Source organism: Hippopotamus amphibius, chromosome 12 (genome assembly GCF_030028045.1).
Source record: "Hippopotamus amphibius kiboko isolate mHipAmp2 chromosome 12, mHipAmp2.hap2, whole genome shotgun sequence".
Classification (NCBI taxonomy): domain Eukaryota; kingdom Metazoa; phylum Chordata; class Mammalia; order Artiodactyla; family Hippopotamidae; genus Hippopotamus; species Hippopotamus amphibius.
The window spans coordinates 5,151,521-5,168,626 of record NC_080197.1 but is presented as its reverse complement, the minus strand read 5'-3'; the positions used below and the strand labels follow the sequence as shown (position 1 = coordinate 5,168,626).

At 54.0% G+C, this 17,106-nt stretch overlaps 1 protein-coding gene across 2 annotated transcripts in view; it reads right to left on the bottom strand.

Moving 5' to 3' along the window:
* Positions 1-5,882, bottom strand: part of PMEPA1 (prostate transmembrane protein, androgen induced 1) — a 58,416-nt gene extending 52,534 nt beyond the window's left edge. Inside the window, exon 1 of one of the 2 annotated variants that reach the window (XM_057703512.1) lies at positions 5,817-5,882. Coding sequence is in view for 1 of the 2 variants with exons in the window: in XM_057703510.1 (XP_057559493.1) it covers positions 4,854-4,962 (109 nt within the window). In the remaining variant the exon portion in view is untranslated. Of the gene's footprint in view, positions 1-4,853; positions 5,497-5,816 lie in introns of those variants that run through there. The other variant, XM_057703510.1, reaches the window with a different exon arrangement.
* Positions 5,883-17,106: the final 11,224 nt, after the last annotated feature.

The window sequence follows — 17,106 nt, the reverse complement described above, 5'->3', positions numbered from 1 at the left end:
TGTAATCATTTCCAAACCCAAGAGAAGCCGGCAGGAAAGGCAGAAAGGGGTAGCAGCTGACTGTGCGAGCCCATATGTGTGCGTGTGTGTTTGCATGTGGAGGGGCTGTGCACACGCGTGTGTGTGCCTGTGTAGGCATGTGTGCGCGAGAGCCATTAGGTACTCTGCGTCTTGACAAACACTAAGCTCACCCCTGACCCCGCGGCATGCTGGTTGGTGTCGCTGGCTTCATCCACGCCTCCTGGGAAGCCGTGGCCAACAGCCTGACCTGAGATCCTGTCAGTCTCGACAGGCAGCCTCTTACGGCACCTCAACCTAGAACCCAGACAGTCAGAAAACATGCGGGTTAAGAGTCCCAGCGGAGAGGGACCACGGGGGTAAAAACTGGTGCTGGCTGGACGTCCAGAGTGTAACCAGAAGCCTGAAATATCAGCTTTCACGGGTGCCTGAGTCTTTCCTCCTAATAAATGCAGATCCAAGGTGAAAACCAGAAATTTCATCAAGAAGGAGCCCCCATCTTCCCTGCGCGGCACACAAGAGGCGCTCAATAAAGGCCAAGTGGATGAGCAGCATGCGCGACCTCGGGCCTTTACAGGGACTGATTTCGGAAGGGAACTGAGGATCGTCTTCTGTCCGCTCAGATCTGCCCTCCCGCCCCGCCAAACCCCCTTGGAAAAACCAATAACTGATTAAAACAGTGGTTCTCAGCCAGGGGCAACGTGCCCCTCAGAGGGCATCTGGCAAAGTCTGGGCACATTTTTGGTTGTTACAACTTAGTGGGGGGAGTACGATCCTATTCCTGACATCTAGAGGGCAAAGGCCGGGGAAGCTGCTAAATAGCCAACACACAAGACAACGTCCCCTCCCTCCCAACAGGGAATTACCGGCCCAGACGCCCTAGTGCCGAGGTTCACACACCCTGGATTCAAGTGTCACACATGCACAGCACACGTGCCAGACAAACCACTGGAAAGTTGGGTGTCCTATGAGTTTCTGAGTCTCTGGTGCTTGGGAACATTTGTTTGGAATCAGAGGAGAGGTCAGAGAAGAGGAATCAGAGGCTAAAATGACTCCGGTTGTATTAAAAAACAAAGCTACCACCACAGACACTGCCTGCAGAGGTGCAGGGCGCGGCCAGGGCAGGGGCACCTCCCAGGATCCTCCAGAAATGTTGCCACAAGAGCCAACAGCTGTCTGGCCCTACAAGGCAGTCTGTCCAGAAAACACTGTTAGCATCTGTCTGCCCCCAAATGTCTCAAGGAGAAGCTGGAGGAGAAAGACAGGGGTAATTTCTAAGAGATGCAGCAGAACTGAAAAGAGGTCAAAGAATGCCAAGAAAAATGCAAATGTGTTGCCAGGAGGAATCCTTTCCTCAAAAGTCGCTGCACTGACCTCCCCAGCTGTCACATCCGGTGGGCTGTCACTTGAGCTGGCTGTTTTCGATTCCAAGACCCCTGGCTCTTTTACAGAATGGTGTACTTTTCCATGGGGTTTGTTCTGGGAACAGTGAATTCCCATCAGACAGCAGCCCACACCCCTCGACTCTCAGGAAAGATGGGAGCCCCTGGAGAATCTTGGCAGTATCTTCTCAAAGTCAAGACCATCCCAGCTACCTGGCTTCCTCCGAGCCAACCCAGTTCCTCTTCTCCCAGTGCAAAGGAGATGCTGCTGATTTCCTCCAGCCCCCAAGTTCAAGGTGGACCTACTCTGGGGCCCCATTCCATACTCAAGACTGTGCGTGCACTCCATGAGAAACAACCCTGGGTCTGAGTCTAGTATCGGCTGGGGACCCGGGGCAAAGCTGTCCATTGCCGCTTCCCCTCATCTATAAAACAAGGGTGTGAACCTGGCTGAGGTTCCAACCAGGTCTGAAATTTGGGGCCACTGAAGACCACACCAGGGACCCAGCACTATTCGAGGGGCAGGGAGCCGTTCCTGGCACTGATGCCTCCAGCCAGACTTCGGAGGGCAGAGGTCTCATCTTGAAAGATAGTAGAGCTTTTTTTTTTTTTATTTCAACCATCATGGTCTCGTTTTCCAGATGAGGAAACTGAGGCCCGGGGGGCTTAAGAGACCTATCAAGGGCAATCTCTTCTTTTCTAAAAGAGGAGCCACCTGGACACCGCCCTGCAGCCCAACTTCAAATCCAACTTTAACGTTCTACATGAACCCCCAACTCAGATCATGAGAAATGCACAGTGGCCACTGTCCATTTCTTTCCTTCCTTCCATTTTTCCTTCCCTCCTTCCTTCCTTGTTTTTGTATTAAGAAACTCCACGCCTGGGCTTCCTAGGTGACGCAGTGGTTAAGAATCCGCCTGCCAATGCAGGGGACACGGGTTCGATCCCTGCTCCAGGAAGATCCCACATGTCGTGGAGCAACTAAGCCCGTGTGCCACAGCTATTGAGCCTGCGCTTTAGAGCCTGTGAGCCACAACTATTGAGCCCATGTGCCACAACTACTGAAGCCCAGGCACCTAGAGCCTGTGCTCCGCAACAAGAGAAGCCATGGTAATAAGGAGTCCGCGCACCACAATGAAGAGTGGCCCCCACTTTCCGCAACTAAAAGAAAGCCCGCGCACAGCAAAAAAGACCCAACGCAGCCCATGAAATAAATTAATTAAAAAAAAATAATAAACAAAAAAAAAAAAAACAAAACTCCAGGCCTTTAAGGCTTCCTCATCAGACCGTTTCCGGGAAATCTGATTAACACTTACAACAAACTGTTATATTATACCTGCACTTTAAAGACTGCTTCCCTCCCTGCCCTGGGTTTTCTTCCAGGAAGCAGGGGGTCGTGTGTAAAAAATACACTGAGCACGGTGACTAAAGGGCCACCTCAGGGCCAGCTGGAGCAGGCCAGGGTTCCAAGCGCTAACCTCAAGGGTCCCACTCAGATGCCAAAGCACACCAGTCAAAACAGGCAACGGACTTAACGGTCTCTTGGTGTCAGCCAAAATCTCGTCAGGGCTGATTAGCCCAAGAAGGCACAGAAATAAAAATGATTTTTTTTTTAAAAGTCCTGAACACAAGGGAAGAAGAGCAGAATGTCCAACCGTGCTCAGCCCTCATCATGTGTAATTTCAACCTGACAACGAGGACCCCTGGGCAGGGGGCCTTCCCCAAGGCAGCTTTACAGGAGGGGGAAAAATAAGGCACGGAGGGTACTTGAGCACCAATCCATGCAGCACCAGCGAGACTCTCCAAACACGTGTGAACATATTTTAATAATATCCTCGTGCATTTCATTAGCCTCCTGAGTTCACAAAGGGCCTTCAGGAAGCAATCTGGTGTAATGCAACTCAATTCCGCAAACGCTGGCTCTGGGCAGGTTCTCCTGGCATCTCGCTGGCCTGGCGCAGGGCAGCTGGGGGCGGGGGGAGGGGGGGAAGGCTTTCAATTCCAGGACTGGAGGGAGTGGGGACCGGCAGATGGAAGGACCCACCACCAAAGCCAGCCAGCCTGCCCCAGCAGGATCGGTCACGGGTTATTTTTACCTCTTGTGCCTCACTGTACAAGCTCAGGGGCCGAAAGCTGTGGCAGCCGCCTGCGGAAACTGGCTTATGAGTCACCCAGTGACTGCCCTCACTTGGTGGCGGCTGCCTCTGGACTCCCGGTCCCAGCTGGAAGAGGGCTGGCCCTTGCAGGGAAGGGCTGTGTGCCACCCCCGCCAAGGGTGATTGGGGCGAACATGGGGAAACTGAAGCTCAGAGAGACAAGAGGTCCCCAAAAGGGCAGGCTGGGGGAGGGGATAGAGGCTAGAAGACAGTCCCCTGGGGGGTGGCAGTCCAATGCCCACCCACCCCCATGTCCACCTGGGTGGGCTATGTATGACGGAATTCCAGGCTTATTTGTCTCAACTTCTCCGAGCACAGGGCGAGTCAGCGCCAAGCTTCAAACACTCCCCTCCCCACCCTTGGTCTACCTCCCCCTTTCAGAGCAAGGCAGTCCCAAATGCAGACAGCCCCAAACTTTGACTCATTTGTAACCACCGTCCCAGCCAGACTGAGCCAAGCTGTCCAGACAGAGGCTATTTATAGGTGCGTCGGGGACACAGACACTCGCACAATGACACACACTCAGGATCCACGTTCGCCAGACCCACCAGCACTGAGCCCTGGATTCAGACACCTGGACACAAACGGCCCCCAGACCCCGAGAGAGATGCACACACTCAACAGAGGCACCCAGACCGGGACACAGAGCGCCCCAGAGCCCCAGGAAGACTCGGGCACACGCACTCCTGGGGCAGCCCTCGAGCTAGACACACAGACAGACAGAGAGGGACGCCGAGACCCAGACAGAGACACACACACACGCACACTCCACAGACGCACGGAAACCCACTCACACAGACCGAGACCCACAGCGCCACGCACACTCCAGACACACACCCGGAGCCCCAGACATCGCGCAGGCCAGACAGTGTCTCACACGCCCGACACCCCCCCCCCCGCCCCCAAGCCAAAGTTGATAAAGAGCCGGCCTAATTGCTCCATCGCGACTGCCCCTGAGGGAAATAAAATGGAAACTTCACGGATCTACCCGCCACAGCCCTCCCGCGCCGGGTGCCCCGCCGCCCTCCCGGCTACTCGGCCCCGGGTCCGAGTCCCGACGGGCGGGGCGCGGGCAGCGGGGACCGTGCCAGGCTCGCAGCGCCGCGGGACAAAGCCGGGACGGCCGCCAGCTGCCGCGAGCCGGGAGGGCGCGCCCGGGGCGCGGCGGGCGCAGCCGGGGCGCAGGGCGCACGGCCCGAGGGGGCGCGCACGGCCCGGGCCCCCGCCCGCATGTGCACCTCGAGCCGGGGTCCGAGCCTGATGGGGCCCCCGGGGAGGGGGACGTGGGGTCACTCACTGATCTCCATGCTCTGGAACAAAGAGCGTTTGCAGTTGCACGTGCAGGAGACATTGGGCTGCCCGGCGGCGGCGGCGGCGGTGCTGTTGACCCCCATCAAGCGGTGCATGGACGGCGCGGCGGCGCGGCGCGGGGCGCAGGGGGCTCGGGGGCGGCCGGGGGGGGCTCCGGCCGGCGCCCGGCGCTCGGGCCCCGCATGCAGGAGGCGCGCGGCGGGGAAGGCGCGCCCCGGCTCGCCGGGCTCGGGGCGCCGCCAAGTTCCCCGGGCGCCGCGGGACTCAGTGCTCGGGGCCGCGCTCCCCTGAGCCCCCCGGCCGCCCCTCCGCAGCCCCGGGGGCGTCGGCAGTGCCCGCGGGTGGCGTCCGGGAAATGGGCTGGCAGCCGGGGCGCGCGCTGCCGCCGGGGCTGAGCCTCTGCTGCTGGCTTCCCCCAGCCGAGCGCCTCCGCCGCCGCCGCCGCCTCCTCCTCATTCAAGTCCAAGGAGATCGGGTTTCGCTCCGAGACCGCGGTCGGAGGCAGGCAGACGGTCTGACGTCAGCGCTAGACGGGGCTGCCGGTTCCCACCGCGCGGGGGCCGGGGAGGGGGCGCGCGCTGCGCCAATCCCCGCCGAGGTTCCCCCGCACCCCCTCCCCGGGCTGCGGGGCGGGGTGACGGGAAAGGGGGCGGGCTCTTAAAGGGCCAGAGCAAGGAGGCCCGCGTAGACCCGGGACCCGGGCCGCGGAGGAAGGGCGCAGCGTCCCCTCCCCCAGGGGGGTCAGTTTGGAAGCTGTGCCCGACACAGACCAGGCCGGGGCAGCGGGATCGGGTCCCAGTCATTGCGGGTGCGTTCCTCCCAACCCGGCCCCCGAGGTCCTTGACCGAGGCTTTTGGGGGAATCTTGCCCCCCGCAAGGAGCACGATGTCCCTGGGACTCGAGGCAGGGGAAATTAGGGAAGCGGGGGGCCCTCCAGGTCACCCATTACCTGATTTCGCAGTAAACTCCCCGACTCCAGATCTGCAGCCTCAAGAGGCCCCGAGCCCACTGCGCCCCCCGCGCACTTTAACCTGACCGAGAGGAGGTCGACTGGAGAAAACTGGAACTCTCGAAGACACGCCCCGGACAGCTCCGAGAAACGCCCGGGAGCCCTTGTCATGTAAATACGTGTCGGGGGCTCATAATGTCCCAGCTGGCGGGGCCCGGGGCGAATCCACACCCAGCGTCTGCTGCCCGAGGGGCTACCGGCTGGGGGGGGGGGGGCGGGGGGGGCCGGCTCGGGAGTTCTAAAGACGGGGGAGGAAGTGCGGGGGTGTACTTTTATTTCAAGTTTTAATTACACAAGTGCTACAAGAACACATTCTCCTGGAATTAAAAAGATATTAAAGTATTACGTAAGAGGCCCCTCCCTGGCATATCTCCATCCTCTCGACAACTCAGTGTGTCCGCTCCTAGACCCTGCCCTAAGTCTCTATTTATTTAACAGGTACTTATTTACCGTGTGCCAGAAACTTACCAAACAGGAACGCAACCTGACACCTACTCTGCGGGGCAGGAATATCATTATCCCCATTTTACAGACACGGAAGGTGGTCTGGGGGAGTCGCTTGCTTAGGGTCACATAATGGAGGCGTCTAAGCTGCACCCAAGGTCTCACACACACACACACACACACACACACACACACACACGCACCAAATATTTTTAGTTTTTAAAATATCCACATATCCCTGTAATGCCTGGAGTTTTCCTAATGAGCAGAGAGTACCTATGCATTGAGGGGTGAGGGGAGTGAGGGTGGAAGGGTTTAAAAGTTATTGGCATTTCCCTTTAGTAGACTGGAACCAGAGTTGAATCTTGCAGAACTCAGAGAAAGCCAGCCCAGGAAGTGGTGAGGTCTCTTCCCCAACTGGGCACAGTGATGCCTCTTGCTTTCTTAGGAGGGCAGGCCCAGAAACTTTTTCTAGAACAGGGGTCCGCAACCCCCCACCCCCCCCCATACACACAGCAGGAGGTGAGCCCTGGCAATCAATCACCGCCCCCTATCACTCTCCATCCCTGGCATTACTGCCTGAATATCCGCCCCAGCCACCCCCCCACCCCCCCCCCCCGCTCCCCTTTCCGTGGAAAAATTGTCTTCCACTGAAACCAGTCCCTGGTGCCAAAAAGATTGGGGACTGCTGTTCTAGCAGTGATTGACTGGTGAGGGAGCCAAGCCCAGGGCCTATGGTGGAGGGCGGCCCCTGCCATGGGCTGGACAGTCTCAGCCCCTAACTTAAGGAGGGGTCTATCTCAGCAAGAGGTCCATGGAAGCAAGATGGGGGGAAGGTCTTTCAATTTGCCCTCAGCAGCTTGGAGGAAAAGCTGGAGAGTCCTGAACATGCCTTGGGGTTTCCTTGAAAATGTTGTCTGGGCCTGAGGATGACCTTGAGTCCCACTCATTTCCCAAAGGAGACCACCAGCATTGCCCCTCGTGTCAGCCATTCCGTCAACAAACTCATGGCCCTGAGTGCCAGGAATTCAGTGAGGCCAGGGGCAGCCCCTGCCCTCCTGAAGTCTCTTGCAGCTGATCTGGCCTGTCTGGCTTCAAGAATCACACAGGTTGATTGTCTTGGAAATGCAGCAACATTTTACACAATTCAGGTTAAACTGCCAGCAGGCAAAAATAACCAGTTAATTTAGTGGATTAAAAAACAAACCCACAACATTGACCTCTGGTTGATCTGTCTGGAACAACAGTGCTAGCCACGTTTAATGAGTACCTACAATGTGACCCTACTGTTTTGAGGGTGGCACCTAAGACTAGTTATCCGTCTCCGTCCTGGTTGCAGAGTTAGTTCTGCCCGGAGGCCTAATGCAAGGTGTCAGTAGGGAGGTGGCAACTGCACCTCCAACGATGAGTGTGACACAGCCATGTGACCTTGGTGAGTACCTTCACCTCTCTGACCTCAGTTTCCTCCTCTTCAAAGTGGAGATGCTAATGGTGCTTTTGACTGGGATGATTGTGAGGGGGTGAAGGAGGCAGTACCCTTGGAAATGTATAAGAAGAGGGCTGAATATATATTAGCAGTATGCTATTTAATCCTCATGGAACTCCGGGAAGGGAGGCACTGGCATCATGTTATTTTCTCTTTTACAGATGAGGGTATTGACAACTGGAAAGCCTTCCCACAATGACAGGGCCCCTGGCTGAGTGGGTAACAGGAAAGGACCAAGATACTTTACAAGAAGTATACACTTGACCACCCACACTCATGGGAGGCTTCACATGTGTCCAGGGCTGCCAGATAAATGTGAATGTCAGATAAACCATGAACAATTTTTAGTATAAGTGTATCTTGTGCAGTCTTTGGGACTTATACTAAAAATTTATGTGTTGCTTATCTGAAATTTAATTTTAACTGGATGTCTTGTTTTTATTTGCTAAATCTGGCAACTCTATGTGTGTCAGGCATGGCCCTATGTGGTGCTGGGAATTCAGTGATGAGGGGGACAGAGCCCACTGTCAGGCCAAGCACGGGAAGAGGTGATACGGGCTGGGGTGGGAGAGCTCACTATGTTGGCCGTGGGGGTATTGGGAGGTGGGCCAGCCTGAGTCCAGGCAAAGGAAACCAAAAGTCATGGAAAGACGTTTCCTTCCTTTGTTCAGTAAATATTGTGCCCCTATTCAGTACGAGGCTCTGTGCTGGGTACTAGACACAGGGCAGCAACCAAGACAAACTCCCCACCCTCCTGTGACACCGTGGGGGGCAGGAGAGACTATAGACGGGCATGCAAACCTAAACTAGGTTATTTCAGACACGGTAATGATGAGCTAGAGGTTGGGTTGGTAATCAAGGCAGCCCACTCCGAGGAGGTGGCATTTTATTCAACTCACATTTCCCGAACATCTTCCTAGGGCCCTCCTAGGACTCAGAATCTTGTGGTTGAGACAGACAACAGATGTGTAAACATGGAAGTCCAGGTGATGGTTTCAGAGGGAGAAGAGTTGGAAAGAAACAAAGGGACCTGGCCTGGATGCAGCTGGAGCCCAAGGGGTCAGGTGGCCTCTCTGGGGAGGTGGGACAGCAGGGAGGAAGCCCCAGGCTGGGGGCACCAGGTGCCCAGGCCAGAACTCTTGGTGAAAGAGGAACTAAAGGAAATCTGGGACTCGAAACACATTTCCCAACCCGGTTACAGGTCGTAGGATTGTGAAATGGGTGTGTGTCCCCAGAGGACCACTGGGCACAGGCCTTTCCGGGCCTCCAGACAGCACGTGCTGCTGTCTGCCCTGAGCAGGGGTTGGATCTGCCACAGGGGGATCTTTCGATAGAAACCTTGCAGTCCAGGCCTGTAAGGAGGCCTCACTCCTGCCCGCGCATCCCTGCAGGGCTGGACTCCATGCGAGGCCAGCTTCATGAGTGCGCAGCTCAGGCAGGCGCCAGGGCCCCAGGTTCAGAAGGGCCCCGCGCTTGGCTCGATGTTCTATTGTCACCATCTGGAAATTCTTCATAGTTAATAATTTTTTAACCACGGGGCCTACAAATCCTGCAGACAGCCCTGCTCAGGGGCTGGGCCCTGGTTGGCAGCCCGTCGGGAACTCGGGAAACCAGCGTGGGTTTTGGCTGTGGCTGGGAGTGGCTGGCCTTGCCGGACAGTGCTCCCTGGGTCCTGCTTTGACAGCAGGCAGTGGGGACAAGGCAGATCCCAGCCTCTGAGGTCCAGCCCTGCCCCCTCGCCTCCTGCCACTCCCAGGCCTGCGGGACAGAGCTGCCTTTTCAGAAATGGTCTCTGGTGACCTGAAGTGGTTTAACCACTTCTCCTCTCGACTCACCACCTTTGGAAACCCCTTCCGGCTGAGTCACTTTTTCCCCCAGCCCACCTGCCCCCCAGTCCTGCTGGTGGTTTAATGGGTCTGTCGATGTTCCCAACTTAGCATTTTTAGACTTCGTGTTTTTATTATTTTTTTGTCTTGTTTTGCTTTTAAACACTAATAAGAGCTCATGTTTATTGGACACCGCCTGAGAGCCAGGCTCTGTTCTAGCCACTTCATACTTGTCCATTAAATCATTCAACAAATATGCATGGGGATCCTATAGGGAGCCAGGGCTCAGCTCATTGGATCCCCACGGCACCCCTGTGAGGTACAAGCTAAGAGCATTCCCATTGGACAGTTGGGGACACTGAGGCTCGGGGGCCCGTGAAGGAGGTAGAGCAGGATGTGAATGCAGGAAATTTGGCCCCAGAGCTCGTGGCTGACCTTAGCAAGTGGTGTTTCTGCTCCCAGGCACCATCCTCACTACATCTGTCTGGGTCTGCCCTGCCCTCCCCGCTGGACTGGCCACCACGGTTCCCTGGGCTTCATAGAGGCTTCCCGGCTCCACCATTTGCCCCACTGCTTGGTGATTTCTGTCCATAAAAACCTCACCTTTGAAGACTAAGAGCAGCTGACCTCTGCAGGGAGGGGAGAGGGTGAGGACAGACTTGGAGAGGCACCTCTGGGCGCCTGCTGCCCCGTGGATGAACTTGGCAGGCTGTGTCCTCTGCCCCTAAGCTGGGCAGGAACAGGATTTCATAGGGTGGGGGTGGGGAGAGGGTTTCAAGGCCTCCGCACAGTGAGCAGCAGCATCAGATACGTGTTTGTGTGCTCGCTGTCTGTCTCCACTTGAGTGGCAGCCCCACGGGAGCAGGACCGTCTGGCCAGTCCCCCATGCGTCCTCGGTGAGTGCATTGATCAGGGCCTGGCATGCAGCGGGCACTTGGGTAACTTATGTGGCGTGGAGTAAATGCGTGGCACCCACACATGTAAACAGAGAACTCATAGCTGGGGCCACCTTCCTGACTGGCAGACAGTTCTGTTTTCCCGGCTTGCTCACTCCTTTCACTCCTGGTCTCCTGCGCCCACCTAATGACAAGCTTCTAAGTATCCAGAAGCCCGAGACCAGGGCATCGCCTATCGAGAACAAGTACTTGCCTGGTACCAGAACCGGAGCCAGAAAGACGCGGGGAGCGTCCGTGCGTGTGTGCGTGTGGTCTGTGTGTTGTAGGTGCGTATATGTGTTGCACGTGTTTGGGGTGCATCTCTGGACATTCTCGTGCTGTGAGGGGTATATGTGTGTTGTGTGCATTGTTGGTTGTGTTGCCTGTGTTTAGGAGCTGATGCAGGAGCTTAGCTCCTGGTCACATGTCACATGATTGAGCTCTCAAGCAATAAGCCAATGGAGCCCTGCTAAACTGGTCACAGATGCCACCAGGGGAGTCACCGCCTTCTCTCCTGTTGTTTCTTGTTTCCAGCAAGAGAAGACAGGGCTTTGTGACCAAGGCAGGGAGATGAGGAGTGGGCTGAAGGCAGGCACAGAAGGAAACATTTGAGCTGAGTCCTGTCTTCTGACAGTTGGGTAAACTGAGGCCCCGGCAGGGATGTGACTGGCCAAGGACAAGCTGCTGGCGAAAGGCCGAGCTGAGCTGGCGTCCTGCTCTTGACTCCTGGCCCAGGCCCTGCAGGGTCTTTAGTTGCCTTAAATAGCTTAGTATACAGACTTTCCTGCCACAGGCTGAGCGCGAGGGGTTTGGAAGATTCCAGATGTTCAACTCATGTCTGAAACACTTCCAGAAAGAACCGTTTGTCATTCAAGCTGATTTCGTGGACTAGAAATACTGGAGCAGAAATGTTCTGTGTCTCTGTTCTCATGAGTGATACATTTTACTGTTGTCAGGAATGATTAATAATGTAAAACTGTGATGCTTGGTGGCATAAAAGGCATTTGTGCCAGGCTGGGCGGTGGCACTCTGCTGCTAGGTTTAAGGGGGGCTGGTGAAAAAGGAGGCGGGTCTGAGGGTGCAGGCCAGGCTAGTCGCAGAGCGTGCAGGACTGGGCCAACAGCGGGCACCCTACCTGGCCCACAGAGGCTGTTCCACATGCCCGGCCAGGCAGACACGGCTTCCACATGGCGGCTGTGGCAAGCCAGGCTCTGCCTTTGCAGAGTTTACCCTCTGGGGGCTCAATCACTCAGTGATTCATTTCCCAAACACTGAATCCTGCATGCCAAAAGCTGGGTTCACACAAGTATAGGCCACCACTTCTAACTGTGTGGCCTTGATTGGGAAAGTTACATAATGACTCCAGGCCTCAGTTTCCTCATCTTTAAAACATAGATCATCAAGGACCTTAGCGTGCTCTTGGGAGGATTAAATAAGAAAAGCCCTGTAAGGCAGGGAGCAGCGGGCCTGGCTAGGAACAAGCCCTTGAAAAAAGTTAATTATTGTTATTATTGCGTGCTCTGGGCTGAAGGAGCTCCTCACTCCATACAAAACACAAATGAACCCTAGAATCCCCTCCTTCTGTTTGGGGAAGTTAGCCCAAATTGTAATTTTTAAATGAATTGGTGAGGTGCTTTGTTCAGTGTCTCTCACTGGACTGCATCCTGCATGTTCCCAGTGTTGGTCCCAGTAGCAGATGCTCAGATGTTCCCAGGGCTTCCAGAATGCCAAACAGGAACCGCTGGAATCCAGAGGAATGGGGCATCGTGGTACCCCAACAGTCCCCCTGCAAGGGTGTGGCACCCAGCAAGTGCTGTGTGCCTCCTGTCTGCAATCCCTGTGCCGGAGCTGGAGATACAGCCTCTTTCCCTCTGCATAGGGAGCCCTGGGCTTAGATACAGGGCTTGGGAACACAGAGCTGCTTCAGAGGTGATAAAACTGGTGCAGCATTTCTGAAAGAGACTTGTTCTTTGCTGTAGCCACAGCTCCTAGCAGGGACTAGCAGGTATAATTGCTCCATGCGTACTTGCTAAATGAATGAACGCAAGCTGATTTTGCAATGTGCCTTAAGGGATGAGTGTCCCTGCCCTCTGGCTCCATTTCTACAACATATTTTAAGGAAATAATTAGAGAACTGATTTTTTTTTAACTTTTTATTTTTTATCGGAGTATAGTTGATTAACAATGTTGTGATAGTTTCAGGTGTACAGCAAAGTGATTCAGCTATGCATAGACAAGAAACTATTCTATTTCAAATTCTTCTCCTGTTTAGGTTGTTACATAATATTGAGCAGAGTTCCCTGTGCTATATAGAAGGTCCTCGTTGGTTATCCATTTTAAATATGTGTGTATATGCGAATCCTAAACTCCCTAACTATACCTTAGAGAACTGATTCTTAAGGACAAGACTATTGACCCTATTTATTTTCATTTGGAAAAGCCAAATCAATGAAATTAAAAAAATATGGGGAATTGGTTGAATAAACAAGGTCAAAGATAATTCAACTGTCTAAAAGCATGTTTTCAAAGATTGACTCTACAGAGAGAAGTCCTTCATAAAGTAAATTTTAAAACAGCCTTCAGAATTGATCCCAATTTTGTACAAATAAAGCTATATTATTAGAAAAAAGACTGAAATGATACCTGCCAAAATGTTGAGTGGTTAGTTTTGTGTAATGGATTAAATGAAATTTATATTTCTTTTATATTGTTTGCTGTAGTTTTTACAATGAAAGCTAATTTTTTCAAAAACAACGTTTAAAGGTTACTTAAAAGTAACTCTGAATCAACACGCGCGTCCTCTCCCCCGCGGCTCCTTTAACTCCAGTCAAGACGCGGAAGAGGCGGGGGTGCCAGACACCGCTGACGTCAGAAGCAGCCCGAAATGACACAACGGACGAGCCAATCCCAAGTTTGTATTCTGAGAGCAGCCATTCGATTGGACACAAGTACGGGCGGCCTCGCCCAATGGCGGAAGAGGGGCAGAAGCCGGGTGGCCGCGTGGGTTTTAAATCCACGTGGTGGCTGAAGGGCGGGGCGGCGGCGGCGGCGGCTTTGGGGAGAGAGTCCTCTCCCCCGCAGGGTGTGCGTGGGTGCCATCCTGCACGCCGCCTGTGTCCTGGGCCCGGTGCTCAGTCTCAGCGCACCTGTTTGTATCAGCAGGTACCGTATAGGGTCTTGTGAGTATCAAGTGGCATTCGTTCATTGGCCTGACGTTTGCTAGCATCTGCTGTGTTGCCAGGCAGGGCCTGGTGGGATGAGGTACAACCCACTAGAGGCTCCCTGAGAATCCACGCTTCCGTGTAACTGCCAGCACGTGGCTTACCTTACCTCCATCCTGCTCTGCTCCGTAGCGCTTTCTCTGCTCCTCTACCAAGATGTGAGCTTCACGGGGGAGTGAGTGACAGAGGCAGGTACGGTGTGCCTTGTGAAGGGTCTGCCCGGTAGTTCATGTTCAGTATGTGCTTGTGGAATAATTATTTCAAAGACCGATTTTTAGCACAGTGTTTGCCGCGTAGTAGGTTTGATAAACGGTAGCTGTTTGTGCAATAAAGAACAATGGCTAGTATCAGTTAATGCCTGTTGCGTGCAAGGCGTTCTGGGCACTCTCCATGTGTTACCTCATTTGGACATGTCTTAACGAACTTAATGGTCACAAAATTCAGGTCTTCCCTAATTTAATAGTCGCCAAAAGCAGGTTAAGTACCATTATTATTCCTATTTTACAGATGTGGAAACCAAAGCAGGGGGAGGCCAGGTAACTTTTCTAAGATCCTGTAGCTAGGAGGTGGTGGGGTCAGACCCAAGAGGCCTTGGTCTTGACCTCTGCACTATCCTGGTGTTTATCCAGTACTTGTCTTTCTTGTCTAAGAAAATTCTCATAAATCATCCCTGTGCTCCTGGGAATCCAGAGAAAAGGGAGGAAGTAGGAGTCAGATGGATGGGGCACCACCAGGTGAGCTGGGGTCCTGCCACCCACCGCATTGCCTAGCTCTGCTGGGTAGCAGAGGTCAGTGAGGGGTGAAAAGAGAGGCTGCCATTGGGGCAAGCCAGGCCCTGTGCTGGGCTGGGCCAGGGGGACCTTGATGGACATGACAGACCCATCCCTGCCCTCATGGGACTGGCAGTCTAAACCAGCAAGCAGTAGCTGGTGACCGGTGGGCAACCTGCAGAAGGGTTTTAGGTTTTGCCTGCCTTAAGTTTACAATTTTTCTAAATTTTTTAAACATAAGTTGCCCCACTCCCCGCCCCTCCCTATTGTATCACACGTGTCTGCCTTTACTCACGTGTCCCTGCCAGCACCTGAGTGTCTCTGGCCCCTGGTTTAACCATGAAGGAAGCCCCCAGGTGGGACCAGGCACCTTAAGACCAGCCTCCTTGGAGCTGGCCTTCAGCACTCACGTAAGTGCTCTGACATTCTTTACCTTGCCTCCTGTCTGTGTTTAAAATCCCAGAATCTCCACCTTGAGCCCTGAAGTCCTGCACCTTCCAAAGCTGAAAGCCCCTCCACTGGCCCCTGATGTGTGCAGCCCTCGGCTGGAATATCTGAAAACTCTGGTGGTGGATGCCAACTCTGACTCAGTTGAACCTCGATTCAAATTCCAGCTTCACTGCTAACCAGCTCAGTGATGCTCGGCCATGAAAGCCTGCTTCCATTTCCTCCTCTGCAGAATGGGGATAACAATGGTCCCTCCTCACAGGGTTACTGTGAAGAGTCAGGTGATGCAGGGAAGATGCGTGGCATACAGTAGGCGTGCCTCAAACAAGCTGCTGATCTTTCTTTGGGAGGCACTGTCACCGGCAGGAAGTTCTCCCTTAAATCAAGCTGAGGTCCGACTGCTCTATATCTTCCGTGACTTCATGCTCCTGGCGCCAGAAATGTGCTTCTCTTTCCATAGAACAGCCCTTCAGAAACTGAGGACCCAGCTACACATCACAGCTTCCCATTCAAGACCTGCTACATAATTTGTGGAGCCCAGTGCAAATTAAAAATGTAGAGCTCCTGGTTCAAAAATTAGTAAGAATGTCAAGGTGATGACAGCAGAGTTCAGAGCCCCTTCTGAGGGCAGAGTCCCATGTAACTGCACATGTCACACCCCCATGGAGTGGGCCCTGCTCCCACGGGTGGTCCCTGGTTCTGTAACGTTGCTGAAAGAAGTCTGCCTGGACCAGGACGGAATGAGGAGAGTTTCCAGCTGGACCCAGGGAAAGGCACCCGCAGGCTGGTCTACACCTCCTTGGGAGTCCTGGTTCACAGATCCTACCCTGCCGCCTGCCCTACAGCCGCCGGCTCTCTTCGCACTGGACTTTTTGTCTGTTATTGTGAACATATATCTAAAGTGCACAGGTCCGAAGTTTATAGCTGGGTGACGTTTTGTGTTGTATGCACCTGTGGAACCACCACCCACCAGTCTAGAAAGTTCCCTCTAGCCCCTTCCCGGTCACTACCTGCCCCACCCTGTTGCAGAGGTAGCCATCATCCTCCCTTCTTTCACTACGGATTTGCTTCACCTGTTCTTGAAGACCATATAAACAGGATCCTACAGCATGTGCTCTTTTGTGTCTGACTTTTTCACTCGCTATTAAGTCTGGGAGCCTCATCGTCGTTGCTGTGATCGTGGCCTGTGCCTTTCACTGCTCTGTAGCAGTCGGGATGCACCACGATTCTCCTGTTGATCCTCCTGTTCATTTTTGTTGTTGCCGGCTGTTGGCCGTTGCAGGCAGGGCTGCCATGGGCATTCTGGAACTGTCTCGGCGTGCTCACCACGCATGTGCACTCGATATCCTGGGTTCACTGCCAGGAGTGGGGATGTGGGTCAGAGGTCGGCCTGTGTTTGGCTTTAGTGGATATTGCCAGACCGTCTCCTGAGCTGGTTGTACCAATGTGCACGCCTGCCAGCAGTCACGTGAGTCTTGTCGGTGTTTCACACCCTCACCGACACTTGACATTGCCACTGTTTTAATTGCAGCTATTCTGGTGATGTCACTCTTGACTTTTGGAACTGACCTAAGGAAGCCAAGTGCCGGGACTCACACTTGCTGTTCCTTCCTGACCGCTGCCGTGACATTGAACCCTGGACTTTCACACACCAGCCCCAAAGTTCCCCCTCCCCCTTGGGGTCACTTGCAAATTTCACAAGCATGGACTTCATCGAAGTGACTGATGAAATTCTGAACAGAAAAGACTGCAGTGCGTGGAGAGCCCTGGCTTCCTCTTGGACACTTCCCTCCCCAGCTGAGTCTCGAGTCTTTGACTGACCTCTCCCAACGTGACCATCGTGCACTTCATTTCCACACCTTGAACAGGAGGGTATCCGATCTTTTTAAAGTCACACAATCTATTTAAGAACACCTTCATCTTTAGGAGGGAGAAGAGGGGGCAGAACAGATGTTAAATGTGCACAGTGATTGTGGGACGCAGCCAAATGTGTGAATGATTACAGTACTCAAAAAATGCATCTCAGAAACACAATAATGCCCAGCCCTTATAGCACATTCACCACGGGAGGCCCTGTGCTGGAGGCTTTATGCCTGGAGCA